The 15,597-nt window shown below is 50.9% G+C and overlaps 1 protein-coding gene across 1 annotated transcript; it reads left to right on the plus strand.

The window, feature by feature from the left end:
• The first annotated feature begins 495 nt into the window (after window positions 1-495).
• Window positions 496-13,630, plus strand: CAV3 (caveolin 3). The gene is made up of 2 exons (XM_007075519.3): window positions 496-831; window positions 12,360-13,630. Exons 1-2 carry the CDS (start codon window positions 718-720, stop codon window positions 12,699-12,701), a joined length of 456 nt encoding a protein of 151 aa, XP_007075581.1. The 5' UTR covers window positions 496-717; the 3' UTR covers window positions 12,702-13,630.
• The last annotated feature ends 1,967 nt before the right edge of the window (window positions 13,631-15,597 follow it).

The following is a 15,597-nucleotide window of genomic DNA, read 5'->3' on the forward strand; positions in this document are numbered from 1 at the left end:
TGAATGTGGACCTCCTATCCCCTCCATGTGGTACCAAGAGGGCATGGGAGTGTGCGCTGTCCCATCAACGGTCTGCTTCCCTGGAAAACTCCACAAGTGGGAAAAAGTTAGCCCTGCTTCAGGCCACCAAACAGCAAGTCCAGGTACTAACTACCCCAGTGAGAATCCCTACCAGACAGTAATTCCGTTCCCGAAGCCCTTTCCCACACAGGAGCTCATCTCCTCCTCTCTGAGAGGGTAGGCATTCCACGGGTGGGAACCTGGTGGACCAGAGAGGAGAGGCGTGCCCAAGCTCACAGTCAGCAAGAGGCGGAGCTGAGGACCAACCCAACCCCCCTCCCAGAGAAGCCCAAATGCTGATGGCAGCCGTGCGAATTCCAGGACCCACTCCAACCGCCGAGCTGCCCCATGGCCCACAGATGCCAGAGCCTCTGCTCTCTCGGGTGAGGCCCTGCGCCCTCGGCAGTCCCTGTAGGGAGTGCTGGGCCTTCCAGCAGAGCTCCAGTCTTAATTTTAGCTTGGAGGCCTGCCACGGAGGCTTTAGTGAGAGGCAGGCTGAAGTTATGTGGGACAGCTGTCAGCTGGCATGCTGGGTGGGGCCTGTTGAGCCGGCAGGGGCACAAGTCTGGGGACACCAAACCGTGTCCCTGCCCCAAGTCTTTTCAGCCCCGCTGGCCACACGGCTCAGACCTCCTCCTGCGGTCCCCCAGCTCCGCGATGATGGCCGAAGAACACACAGACCTGGAGGCCCAGATTGTCAAGGACATCCACTGCAAGGAGATCGACCTGGTGAACCGAGACCCCAAGAACATTAACGAGGACATAGTGAAGGTAGGATCGGCGGGCCTGCCTGGGCACCACCGCCAGGAGGGTGTCTGCAGAATGTTTGGACGGGGGACGGGGGACGGGGGACGGGGGACGGGGGAGGGCTCTGCTCCACACACAGCCGGCTGCCCCGACAAGAGGCCCTGTTCCTCTGTCTTCTCCAAATCCTCCCTCAAAAGCCAGCATGTACACCCCCCAAGGAACATTTAGCATAAACAAGAGCAGGACCTCAGCCGCACAAACGTGACGCAGGTGTTGCCCAGGGTGGGGAGGCAAGTCACAGACCAGAGTGCCTCCCTACTCCTCTGAGCTTCTTCCCATTAGCGCCTGGCCCTTGTCCCAGGATGGAGACCAGCGGGTGGCCGACTTGGGCTCTTTCTCATGCCAGGGGTCATGTCTGCGGTCTCCATGGTGGGCGTGGGGTTAATCCCCAAAAGGTGGCTTCCAGCAGGGCTGGCAGCCGCTCGTGGGGGCACTCATCTCCCCAGAGTACTACCCCATGTCCACAGCCCATGGTGTGGGGGCCGTGCCCAGTGCTCATGCCAGGTCCTGCAGCCAGGCCAGGGCAGAGGCCTCTCAGACACACCCAGGCCCCTGAAAGGGACCACTCAGAGGGCAGTTACCGGGCCTTCGGGGAGTCTCCCCAACAGCCACTGCCTGAATCAGCCCCTTTCCTCATCTGGATGCCCCCAGCAGCCTGACCGCCTCCGGGCCCACACCCTCTGTCTAACCTCCAGTCGGTAGCCACGGGGATCTTCCTACAGCAGAATTCCTGGAAGAAGGGTGGCCAACCACTGGCATCAGAGTCACTGGAAGGGCTTTTAAAAGGGCAGGTGCCTGGGGCCTCCAGGGTCCAACTAAATGCATCAGAATCACAGATCAGCCCTGTCCAATAGAAATGTAATGCAACCCATCATACAATCACCAGATGTCATTTTACATTTACATTTTACATTTTTCTAGTAGCCGTGATTTTTATTTTTTCAAAAAAAATTTTTTTAACATTTATTTATTTTGAGAGAGAGAAAAACAGACAGACAGAGCACAAGCAGGGGAGGGGCAGAAAGAGAGAAACACAGAATCCAAAGCAGACCTCAGGCTCCGAGCTGTCAGCACAGAGCCAGACAGGGCTCGAACCCACAAACTTGTGAGATTGTGACCTGAGCCGAAGTCAGATGCTTAAATGACTGAGCCACCCCGGCGCCATGATTTTAAAGAAGGAGAAAAAACAAGCAGATGAAATTAATTTTCATGATATTTTTCTATTTAACCTAATATTTCCAAAATAGTATCATTTCAACATGTAATTGATATAAAAAACAATTATCACGTACTATTATACAGTCTTTGTTCATCTTTGAAATCCACCATGTATCCTTCCCTTACATTGCATATCAGTTCAGATTCCAAATTTATCAGAAATCCTTGTCCTGTATTTAGATCTCATAAACTGCGCGGCTGAAATCAATTCAACACACCCAAATTGTTCCAAAGATTTTAAAAAGTTTTCCAATCTCAGAATTAAGTATCACTTCTCACGTTTGAACTAAAATGAAACAAGATTTAGAATTCTTCTGTTGCCCTGGTCATAGGTCAAGTGCTCAAAACTCGTGACCGCTGCATTAGACAGCGTGGCTCTGGGCTTGCTCTGAAACACAGCCCCTGCGTTATCTTCTTCTGGAGGAATACCTCCCATGCTGGATAAAGTCTAACTTCTCGGCCATGGCTTTCAAGCCCCAACTCAATCCGGCCGCAACCTTCCAGCCCTCAAGCCAGGAGCTGGCCATACCAACCAGAACATATTCCTGTGTCTGTACCAGGAGCAACCCCCACCCCCTTCTTCCCTGGGGTGAATGCACTGCTCAGCTTTGAAGACCCAGCTCAAAGGTCACCTCCTCCAGGAAGACTGCCTCAGCTCCCCCAGGCAGTCAGTAACTCCCTCCTCCATGCCCCCGCTTCCCTCAAGGCACTTCTCCGTAATAGCTCATCTTATGCTGTGACTGTGTTTATCTGTATCATTAGTGGCAGAAATAGGGTAATTATGGCACAGTGAGAAGAGCTACAAGGGGGAAATTACTATATGCATGTAAAACAGTATTCATCATGGTTTGTGCAGTGCAGCCTGGAGGACATAGTCCCGAACTCGGCTTTAACAGACCTGCTTTCAAATTTACTCTCTTCTACCTCAAAGCAGTGACCCTGGGCAAGTCACCTAGGTTTTCAGAACCTGAGTTTTCCTCTGTAAAATGAGCATAATATCATTTACTCCACCGGGTAAAGGACTCTCAGAGCAGCCCTGTGCAATAAAAGTATAATGTGAGGAGTAATGAAAATAAAGGATTTGAAAGTGCCTAACACAGTAACTGGCGTGCAGCAAGGGTGTGACAAGTGTGAGCGGAGTTGGAGCCTGGAAGAGTTTGCAGGACAGGACAGCGAAGCCATGGGCCAGCTTTTACAACCAGGTTCCCCCCTGGCGGTCCCTAGGCGGCTGCTGGGGTGGAGAAGAGAACCCCAAGGGAGAACGTGGCTTCTGAAAGAGACCCACAACAGGTGACAAGTGTAGAGAGGCTCTCAGGCCCTACTGAGCCTGGAGTGAACGGGCTCCAGGCTCCAGGCCCAGGTTATAATCTCAGTGAGGGATGGGGGCAGCCATACAGACACGGCTGTTTACACAACCCTCCCCTGGGGCTGAGACCTGTCTCTCCTGAACCCCAGAAAACAGCCCTCAAAGGCTAAGCTTTTAAAAGGCCCTGCAAATAATCTTGTCGAGGGGAGATTATTATTTGGTATATTTATTGGACGCTCCCTGGCTTGGGGAGTTATTCTGTTTTTAATAACTGAGAAATGAAAAAGTTTTGAAATTCAGGATGAGGATCATAAAACGGAGTTGGATAAATAGCACAAACAGGTTGAAGTAGACTTCAGGTTTGTGTATGGTCTGTGAAAAAAGAAAGAAAAGGAAGAAGGGAGACAGGAGAGCTGGCCAGGAATTGGCGGGGGGGGGGGGGGGGGGAGGGGGGGGGGGTGGCCTGGCCAGTCTGTCTGAACAGGAGCCTGGGGCATCTCGGCTTCTTTGATCAAGTGGGGAAAAAGACAAGAAGGAGGGAGGAGGAAGCAAAAGGAAGTGAGGAGGCAAGAGAGACGGAGAGAAAGAGAAACAAGGCAGACGCTGAGATGAAGGCTCAGGAGGGGCCTGTCAGGGTGGTCATGAGGACTAATAGGCTCCTCATGGCCTAGGATGGGAGACACAGTAAGATCCTAGAATAAGACTGAGCTACAGAGACCCAAGTTCTAGTCCCAGGCCTGACACTAGCTCGCTGTGTGACTCCAGGGAAATCCCTTTCCCTCTCTGGCCTGAATCTTGGTGTAGACACACACTGGGTGGAGAAGAGGAAGACCTGTCCTCTCTGCAAACAGCTGCTGAGGTTTCATACAGGATGCAGGGCAGGAGATAGACCCATGGTGATGTGGATTGGACCCCCAGCAGATGGGAGGCGCTCCGTTTGACTTTATCCAGAGTCAAAACTTCCCCAAACTTCCCCGAGTAAGGCCTGGTACTGCCCTTGAACCTGGGCTGGAAAATGAGTGCCAGATGCAGAGGGAGAGCCTTGTCCAGCCTAACAGACTTGAACTGTGGTCCCCAAGGTTCAGGGCTAGGTCTCGGGCAAAGGCTCATGGGGATTAGAGCTAAGGACCTGTGATGAGCACATGCAGTTCCCTCTGCCCCGCCCTCCACGTCACCGCCACTCACAGAGTACGCTTCCACGAATCTTTACTGAGCACCTGCTATGCACCAGGTCCTGTGCTCAGAGGAGTTGGGGATGAGCCAGACAGACCCACAGCGCATAAACCCCCCATGCCAGGCTGAGGGGGGTGTTAACGTACAGCAACAGTCCCCAGGGTTCTCCACTGTTCCCTTTAGACCCATGTGGTAAACCTCCAGCCCTCTTTCCATGCATTCCTGCAGGACCTCAGTCCCAGCACAAAGGCCTCTGAGTTATTTCTGAGAGGGCTCAGGGTCGTCTCCCTAATGCGCACTGAGGCACTCACACCCTTAGGCAGGAAGGAATGCTTGAGCCCAAAGCATCACACAGCCTCTTCAGCCTCAGTCTTCAACTGCTCTCCCCTCGGCCACTCAAGGTCAAACAAGGGGACAGACCTGACCCCAGCCCATCCTACTTGTTCCCACTCCACCTGCAACCTACATCTGCCGCTAAACACCCTTCTCCCTTGGAAAAACACACAAACCACACCCTGTGCCTATCAGCTCAGGCTAACAAACAACCAGAAGACCCAGTAGCCACCAGCTCTGTGAACCGTGCTCCCATTTGGGGCCCATCTGGACATTCTGCTGCAGAAAGATGAAACTGACCTGGTACTTTCTCTGGAGAAGACTCCAACCCAACAGAGAGGATGAGACTAAAATCATGAGAATATCTGGGAGAAGGTGCTAAACACCATAAATACGTGCCCGATGAAGTGTCATGGGGTTTAGGGAGGAAGATTTTACTCTCGTCTGGGAAAATCAGGAGCCACCTTCACGGGGAGGTGGTAGCCCAGGTGCATGTACAAATGGGAAAAAAATTAAAATGTGCAAAGGGAAAATAAGGCTTTTGAAGAAAAGGGAACAAAATAAGCAAAAGCCACAACATCAACAAGGATGTGGGTGGACAAGGATGTTGGGTGTGAAAGAAGAAAGAAAAGGAAGAAGGGAGACAGGAGAGCTGGCCAGTCCTTCCTTATTAGTCTTACCCTCTGTCAAGTACCTCTAGAAAGGGCTACACTGCACGAACTCACACTGAAGTATTTACAATTTAGTGTTATGGGGACTCCTAGGTATTAACTAATCTAGTTTTTCAAAATGGCACCTCTTTCTTGGGGACCTGGTTAAAATGCACATTTCTGAGCTCTGCCATCAGAAATTTCTATTCAGCATGGCTGGTGAATGTTTTGCACTTTCAAGTACAAACAGGTCTCTCTTGTCCCGTAGAAAATAAACCTGGAATTCAGCTTTCCTTAGAGACGCACTGTATAAGTTATCTATCGCTGTGTAACAAATCATCCCAAAACTCAGTGGTATAAAGCCACAACCAAGTGATGGTCTCCCACAGTTCTGTGGGTTGACTAGACTCAGCTGGGCAGTTCCACTGCTCTCACTGGTGGCCTCTCAGGCAGCGGCAGCCACCGAGGACCTCTGCTGAGCTGGAACACCCAAGACGGCTCACTCCTATGTTTGGTGCCTTGGTGGGGACGGATGGAAGGCAGGGCTAAGCTGGGATGCTGGGCTGGCCGGGTCTCTCCCTCATGTGGCATCTCCCCCAGATTCTAGAGCAAGGTAAAGTAATGGACTTCTAACTCCACCAGTCTCTACATCAGGGCATAAAAGTAGACTTTTAATTTGGCGGCTCGAGGCTCCCCAAGGAAGAAACTTCCAGGCCTTTGTAAGGCTTAGTTCCAGACCTGGCACATCGACCCTTCTACTGCGTTCTGGTGATTAAAGCAAGTCGCGGGGCAAGCCCACATTCAGTGTGGGATGAGAAGAGGCAAGGGCACAAACCCTCAGGGCCATGACTAACTGGGGGTCATCTTTGGAGACTGGTTAACCACCCACCAAAGGTGGACAGAACACTAAATATAAGATACATGGCCAGAAACCAACACCTACAAGGGCCAAATTGGGAGCAGTGTACTGGTTATCCCAGACTGTACACAATTCTATTGTTATTACCACTTACAACCCGAGAAGCAAAACTTTGCCATTTTTCAGCTGTTTTACAGCTAACACCTCCTTTTAGCTTCCTACTGTATACGCCAATGCTTCTCAAATTATCCGGCTGAAGGGCCAGTTTTTATCATTATAATCTCAATCTGTGGTACACCAATACTTTTATAAAATTCAACAAAAATGTATGACCACGGAGGTGAAATGAAACGGGCATCTCCAGTGTAAGCCCCAATTTTTATTATCTTTAGACTTAACAGACCTAAAATTACTAGCTCAAATTTCTGTGACTGTTTTTAAATGCTTACTCTCAACTTCTATACGTACCTTGTTGAGAAGAGGGTCACTGGCCATGGACCGCCCTTTAGGCAGCAAGGCAATGGGCAGGAAAAGGAAGACCCAGCAAAACTAAGCCTCCCCCTTGGGTGTTCGGACTCCAAATCTAACTCTGAGTCACTAGGAATCTTGGCCCAATCCTCCTGGTGTAGAGTTAAAAAAAAACAAAAACAAAAACAAAAACAAAAACCGGAGGCCCAGAGAGGGAAAGTACCATGCCCAAAGCCATACAGTAACTCAGTGGTCAAGTGGAGACTGGAACCAGATGTCTATCCCCCTGCCTAGAGCCATTTCCCCGCCCAAAGATACTCTATCTGAATTGTCCAGGGCCAGGGCACCTGGGTAGCTCAGTCGGTTGAGCATCCGACTTTGGCTCAGGTCATGATCTTGGGGTCAGTGAGTTCCAGCCCCGTGTCGGGCTCTGTGCTGACAGCTCAGAGCCTGGAGCCTGTTTCGGATTCTGTGTTTCCCTCTTTCTCTCTCCTCCCCCACTCTGTCTCTCTCTTCTCAAAAATAAATAAACGTTGCATTGTCCAGGGCCCCGGATGCCCAAGGACTGAGTCATACAGGAATCTGGGGAGGTATTTTTGACAGGGGGTGGCTGCTGGCCTTCCCCGAATCCTCCGGCAATGCCTGGACCTGCTGTCTTGCACCTTCCCCGCCCTCTTGGGAGACAGCGGGGGCCACGTTGGCTGGTTCCGATTAATCAACTGGCCCTCTTGCTGTTCCAAAAATAAATACGCCAGAGAAGGGGACACCAACTGAACGAGCAGCTACATTCACCTTTCCCACCCTTTGCCCTTCCCTCCAGCTGCACACCAAGCCCTGAGGCTCTTTTGATGGATCCAGCCCACACCCAACCACCTTCCCAGAAAAAGCCATCTCCTCTCCGCTTTAGAAAGGAATTAAGAAATGAAGTCACTGTGTGCTTCTGATACACTGGCATGACTGCCTAGCCCTGCCTGAGCCGGGTCTTATAAATACCTCCCCAAAGTAGGCGCTGTGGACAAAGCTGGCCCAGTGCTCAAACAGCTGGGCCTGACAGCACAGCCCATCCCTCTGAGAGCACATTTTCTGATTCCCAGAAAACGGAGCAGTCGCCTCAAGCTCAGTGCCCAAAGGCGTCATGGGCAATAATTCAAATGTCAGCATCAATGTCTTCTGCAAAGTAATAATAATTAAACGACGCAACAGAGAGGTCCCTGGGAGTAAGATTACTACCGTAAACAGCAAATGAGGGAAAAGAGGCAGAAGTATGCGTGCACATGCACACACACACACACACACACACACACATTTATGACTAGGTAGGCTGGAGAGTTACTGTACTTAGGATCCGGGGTGTCAACAGATTTTCTGAGATATATTTGCATAGGTACTTCAGAACAATTGAACAAATAATTACCTTCACTGAGCACCTACCACGTGCTAGGGATTGGGCTGAGAGTTGCCCAAGAGGTGGTATGCCTAGCACAAAGTGGGTGCTGAATAAGTATGTGTTGGGATGGGGGACAGGCATGGGTGTCTGTGAATGGATGGGGAGATCCATGGATCAATGGATGGATGGATGGATGGGAGATAGGTAGGTGACTAGATGGTAGGGAACAAATGGATGGATAGGTGATAAATTATTTCTATTCCTCATAACAAGATTGTAAGACATAGCAAATGCATTTTTGCAGTTGAGGGAGTGAAGCTCAAAGAGGTAAGTCATCTACCAAAGTCACTCATCAGAGTGGCACCTGCCCTGGGGTGCAAAGCCACCTTCGGGGCTCGAACATCCTCCCGAAGCGAGCACTCCGTAACAACCAACATGAGCTAACAGTTATGAACCAGGTATTCTGTGCCAGGAAGTTTTCTGAGTATTTAGATGTCTTATTCAATCCTCCGACAAACTTTATGAGATGAATCCAGGAAACTGAGGCACAGAAAAGCTCAGACACTTGCTGAAGGTGACAGAGCCAGTTAGTAGCAGACCTAGACTCCAGCCTCAGCAGCGTGACTTTAGACAGGGTTCTTTTCCACTCTTCAGCCTCTTAGAGGCCAGACACAAATACTCAAAGGTGTTGAAAGGCGGGATACACTGGACTAGACCAACAAGACAGGCTGGGCTACAGAGGAGCAGGGTGGGTGGCTGGCTTTAAATAAGGGGCTGGGAGCTCTGCCATGGGGCAGGTCTCTCTGGTCGACAAGGACCAGACCTCAGATGCTCCACAGTAAGAATCCACCTTGGGGTCTGGCCCCAGCTGGGGCAGCATGCAGAGCTTAGATTAGAATCAGGACACCTGATTCAGTCTGAGCCCTGCTCCCTCCCACCTCTGGGCTGTGTGGCTCCCCGTGAGGTGAGGAGGCAGGCCTGGGAAATCCGTGAGTCAGGGGTACACCATCCTAAGGAACAGCCACAAGAAGGGCAGGGGAGGCCACAGGCACTGAGTGGGAAAGGGAAGGAAGGAGGAAGTGCCTGCTGGGACAAAGGCAGGGAGGCACGTCTCCACCCTAATGTCTCCTTCTGATGGCAAAGGTCCTGGGGCTGCACTATGCTCCAGAAGCCAGCCAGGGTGCTAAGAGGCATCAGGCTGAGGCACGGCCATGATGGAGGAGGGGCAGGCTACAGAGGTCAGAACTCCTCAATCCAGGATCCAGGCCCCAGGGATCTAATTGCACCTCAGTAATCATTATGGGTGTCCCCAGGTCAGGGCTGGAATGGTTCTCCCAGACCTATCCTCCCCATCTTCTCAGATTTGAAAGCTCTCTGGGGCACCTGGGTGGCTCAGTCAGTTGAGCGTCTGACTTTGGCTCAGGTCATGATCTCATGGTTTGTGGGCTCAGGCCCCACATTGGACTCTGTGTTGACAGCTCAGAGCCTGGAGCCTACTTTGGATTCTGTGTCTCCGCTTCTCTCTGCCCTTCCCCTGCTTATGCTCTGTTTCTGTCTCTCAAAAAAAAAAAAAAAGAATAAAAAAAATTTTTTGTTAAAAGATTTGAAAGCTCTCCCAAGAAACAGCAACTCTGAATCTTTGCTCCCATATAAGCCAGATGTAGAAGATGTCAGCCCTTTCCATCCACTGTCTAAAGCCATAAGATGTTCCCCAACCAACTTGGGCCTTCTTTTCCACATATCCAGCACACCACTTTTCCATCTCTGCCTCCAAATCCCACAGTCCACCAAAGTCCCAGACAGCCACCACCTCCTGGAAGCTCTCCAGGAATAAGTGCGATCTTTCTGAGAAGATGAGGACCATATTTGTATTCTTCCCTCCAGCTCTGCCCTTTCACCCAGGGGGCCATAAATGACCTCTGCTGAAACCCCAGAAGAGAAAGCTGGAGGCTGAGATTTAGGGAGGTGGGGGTGGGGGGCGTCCTGGAAGGCCCTACTGACTCCCTGAGTCAGCTTTCCGCATCACCTGTAGCCCGAAATGTCAGCACATCCACTCTGTTCTCCATAAACATACCATCCCCTGGGTGGGGCCTCATCCTCCGATGTCTCCAGAGGGATCCGGGGATCTGAGGCATGGCACAGGAACTCAGAATCTAGTCACGTGAGAAAAACAGGACCCACCATTGTACGTGCAACATGGGTATGTCCAACCCCTCCCCCAAAAAGTTACCGTGGAAAGGAAAGTACTAAAGCAATGACATCGTTAGTACTAGGGAAATACAAATTGGAGTTGCTTTTGTTTTCTTTCTGCTGTTGCCTGAATTTTCTGCAATGTGGCTATGTAATTTTATAACGAAAAGTACTTTGAACCTCATGCCTAGATGAGAGGACCCCCTTCCTCCAGCAAAAGCAGGGAAAGGGTTGACCCTGGAAGACTGATGTTGGAGCTCTGCCCTCACCAGCCCCCACATGTGTCCCCTCCACCATTAGTCTGATTAGTTTGAGCATTCATTCAACCAACTTTTATTAAAGTAGCCCAGGAACATGGAAGATGGCTCATTTTACAGACACGACAGTTAAGGCTTAGTGACGCTAAAGGACATCACATGTGAGAAAGAAGCTATGATAGTCTTCAATGCATAGCAGGGACTCAAGAAAGGTTAGTTAAATGACTTGGCTGAAAGTACAATGTTTTTTCCCTCAGGTTTACTGATTATTTTTTCCCACTTCCCAAATGGGGCCTCAGTCACCATTTCAGTGGAATGTGTGAACCAGATTCTCTGAGCGCGCATGCTCCTCCCAGCTGCCAGACTTAGGAAAGTCTGAGGTTGCCACAGGACTAGAGTGAGGGAAGCACCTGTCTGCTGCACAAGGTGTTTCAGGCCTGCTCGACCACACTCAGTTGCAGACACCTTTGCTAGCCAGGACAACATGGCCCTCACTTTGCCACATGCCACATCCTAAAATAGCTCTCAGACCCGTTTGCCTCTCTCTGGCCCCCCACCATCACCCCAAAACAGCCTGTCGTCAGGTCTCACCTGGAATATTGTCACAGTTCCCTGCTGGACCCCACCTACATCCTCTCTCCCAACCACCACTGGCCCAACAAGCTGCTCAAAATTCAGATCAGAGAACAGAGAAAGGACTGATGGTTGCCAGAGGCAGGGGTAGGTGGCGAGTGAAGGGGGTCCAGAAGAACAAACCTCCACTTATAAAATAAGTAAGTCAGGGGATGTATGGTGACTGTACCTAACAATACTGTGCTGCACATACAAAAGGTGCTGAGTAGATCTTAAAAGTTCTCGTCACACACACAAATTTGTACCCATGTATGGTGACAGATGTTAACTACACTTACTGTGGTGATCATTTCCCAATACATCAAAATACTGAATCATTATGTTGAAACTAATATTATGTATCAATTATACTTCAATTAAAAAAAATCAACTCAGATCTGGCTAAGCCAGTCCCTGTGCAAAAAAAGCCTTCAGAGACTGTTCATCACAGAGTGACTGTCCCTCCAGGCCTCTCCAGCCCCACTCTGGCCACTCTGGGCTTGCCCTCAGCCTTACGGAAGCACCTGCATCACCCTGAGGGCACACACTGTCTATCTGGTTAGGTCCCAGCCCCACCCAACATGCTGTTCCAGCCCATGCCCCTACCTCCACCTGGCTACCTTCAAGTATTGGCCTGGCTGGATGTGTCCTCTTTACCCCCAGGATGACGAGGACTGTCCAACTCTGTAGGATCATAAAATATCAGAATTTGAGAACCACACCTCTAGGTCTGCACCTGCATTACTGATGGCTTTAAGCAAGTCACTTAATTCCCCAAGGGCCTGTGTATCCACCTGTGAAATGAGGGGGCTGGACCAGCCCCCGTGTCTCACCGCTCTAGGGAAGCATCGGCAGCACCCGGGGGCTCGCTGGAAATGCAGTCTCAGGCCCTGCCCCGGCTGTGCGGGTCAGAAGGCCCAGTGGTGGGGCCCAGCCATCAGGTGCGACAAGCCCTCCAGAGGGTCCTGAGGCTGGCACCCCAAAGCCCGAGGAGTGGGTGGACGCTGTGACCCGAGGATTGCCCCTCCCGCCCCTGCAGGTGGATTTTGAAGACGTGATCGCAGAGCCTGTGGGCACCTACAGCTTCGACGGAGTGTGGAAGGTGAGCTACACCACCTTCACTGTCTCCAAGTACTGGTGCTACCGCCTGCTGTCCACGCTGCTGGGAGTCCCGCTGGCCCTGCTCTGGGGCTTCCTGTTCGCCTGCATCTCCTTCTGCCACATCTGGGCGGTGGTGCCGTGCATCAAGAGCTACCTGATCGAGATCCAGTGCATCAGCCACATCTACTCCCTCTGCATCCGTACCTTCTGCAACCCGCTCTTTGCCGCCCTGGGCCAGATCTGCAGCAACATCAAGGTGATGCTGCGGAAGGAAGTGTGAGGCCAGGTGGGGCGGTAGGGGTGGCCGGGCAGCAGGGGGAGTCAGGGGAGGCTGGCCCCACCGTACTTCTCCATGGGCCTGCCGGCGAGCTCTTTCTCTTTAGGGACTGCTATTCCCCCCCCACCTCCCACCCCAAGATGGGAGTACACCGTGTAGGGAAGCCAGAAAGAAAAGACAGCCCCGCCACAGAAGCACAGTGGCCCTTTGCTCTGCCCCCCACCCCCGCCCCGCCTCGATGCCCCTGTGACCGGGCACAAGGAAAGGTAATTTGCTAAGAGGCAGCTACTGTGCAAGTCTTTGCATTCACTCGGACTGTAACAGCATAAACCAGCACTCCGTTCCCACCCGGAGTCAACCTGTTGATGCACGCCGCCCAGGGAGGCTACCGGTGACTCTTGGCATTAGGAGGGTGGCTCCAATAAAGGGTTTAGGCTGCATTTTGGGAATGCTGTGTTTTTGTGTGTTCGCAAGGTAGGTGTGTGTCCTGATGAGCTCCAAAAATACAGTTCACTGCCCCGAAGAACAAGCGGGGCAAGTTGGTTGGTCCTTTTCTCTGTGAAATTGAAGAGCCAGAACAGAACTTGGTTTCTCTTGGGCTTCTTGTTGTCTGGGTATCCTTTCCCCTGTCTTTCTTAGATTATATTCCCACCGAGGTCTGATGCCCTGGGCCAGCCAGCGGTCACCAACAGAAGAAAATGGCCCTTGGGCTGGAAGGGGCAGGAGACCCTCCCTGGGCACCACTGAGGGCAGGACTTGGGTTCAGAACCCTCTGAACCTCCCCTTTGGCTCACCAGACACCGAGCCCCTGGCATTGCTGCTTGGCACACGTATGCCTTCAAGCCCTCAGAGAAGTGATGAGGGCATAAGGTCCAGTTTGTGCATGTGTGGACCCACTACGGACATAAAAAACAACAGCAGAGGCATGTCACCTAACCCCACCGGGGAGGGGGGTGGGGAATAGCAATCTCACATTCTTCAGAGATGCTTTTCCCAAGAGTGTTATCCAGATCTTAGTCCTCAAAAAAAAAAAAAAAAAAAAAAAAAAAAAGGTGGGTATGGATTTTGTGATTAAATTTCTCTGGAAAATGCTATTTCTCTCAGAGATTTTCAATAGACATGAGTACATTAAAGGCTCTGACAAGTCCTGCAGTAAAGAAATCTATTTAGGCCAGTGTGTCTCAATCCCACTTTTTTTTTTTTTTTCATACAACACCCACTTAAGTCTCATAAAATTATGGTTCCAGAGCAGGTTTTCAGAGGCATCACCTCACTGGTGCCTGGCCATGAGCCCAAGAGGGCTTTGGGGGTGGGAGGTGGGGTGGTGGGCAGTGTGGTAGAGCGGATTGAAAGACAGGGAGCAGGCAGCCTCAGTTCCAGTCCTGTCTCTTCTCCTACTTGCCTCTTCTTTTATCAATTTTATCATCCATAAAATGATCTCTAATGTCCATCTCAGCCCTAAAATTTTGCCTGTTTTTGTTTTTTCTAGCATCTTATCATGAAATTTTCGAACACAGAGGAAAGTTGAAAGGGTTTGCCATGAACACCCATATGCACACCATCCAGGCTTTGTCACATCTCTGACACCCACCATCCTCGGTTTTCTTTATACATTTTTATAATTTTTTTAATGTTTATTTATTTGAGAGAGGTGGAGAGAGCAAGCACGCACAAGCGGGAGACAGGTAGAGAGAGGGAAGAGAGAGAGAGAATCCCAAGCAGGCCATTGGTGCAGAGCCTGACATGGGGCTCTAACTCACAAACCGTGAGATCATGACCTGAGCCCAAACTAAGAATTAGATGCTTAACCAACTGAGCCACCCAGGCACACCTCTTTATGCATTTTTAAATAACCCACAGATATCAGTATTTTTACTTCTGAACACTTCAGTAGCCATCCCTTGGTTGTTTCCAGGTGGGGAAGTGACAGCCCAGAGAGGTCAGCAGAGTTGCCAAAAGGCACACAGCTAGCCACCATTCGAGCACAGCAGCTCTAGCCCACCTCTCTTTGCTCTACCCTGGGGCTCTTCCCATTCTCAGGGGGACTCAACGAGCCCAGCCTCATCCTGCTGAAAAGGTTTAAAGTCAGTATTACTTACATCCTCCTCGAAGGGGCTGCCCTTTCAAACATTAGCCCATCAGTTTCAGACTTGGAATCTTGGGTTATGCAGAGATTTTTCACCATCTTGGCATTTTCTATAACCTGATTTGACTACAACTCCAATCTTTCAAGCTTGCTCCCTTTCTCTAGGGGCAGACTATAACATGTGCTCAACTATCCATGAAGTTCACGGAGCTGGAGAAAGGACACGCATTTAAGATGCATGTATGGCCGAGGAGTTCTGTTCCTTCCAGAATCTCCTTGAGAAGCAGCAGGAAGAGCAGCACACTGGGGGACCGTGGGAACAGGCCAGAGGAGGGAGGCGGAGTTTCACTCTCTGGCTACATTCAGCTCATCAGGGAGTCCTGCTGAAAATGCAGGTTTTAGGGTCCCAGCTCCAGAGTGTGAGTTAGTGGGCCCAGGAATGAACACGAACCCATCTGTGGTTCTGCAAGTGGCCCCCATACCTCACTGGAAGAAATATGTGTTAGGATCCCTTTGAGGTGACAATCCAGAGTCTTCTTATCTCCAGAGTTAGCCACAGTGAGTGTGGCTAAGTCGTACCAGAGGTCCAGGCCTGGGTCTTAGAACATCTTCTGATACGACTCTGACAAATCTTGACCGAAGACAATGGCACCAGGTCCCCTACCCCCATTCCAGCCACAACCCAGGTGCACCTCTGTCATCATCAGGAAGAAAACTCTGCTCCCCTCCCCCAGCCCCTGCAGGGAACTCCGGGTCTGCAAGCCATCAGACATGGTCACTGTTTCGAAGAGGGAGAAAGAGAGAAAAGCAATG

Source organism: Panthera tigris, chromosome A2, assembly GCF_018350195.1.
Source record: "Panthera tigris isolate Pti1 chromosome A2, P.tigris_Pti1_mat1.1, whole genome shotgun sequence".
Classification (NCBI taxonomy): domain Eukaryota; kingdom Metazoa; phylum Chordata; class Mammalia; order Carnivora; family Felidae; genus Panthera; species Panthera tigris.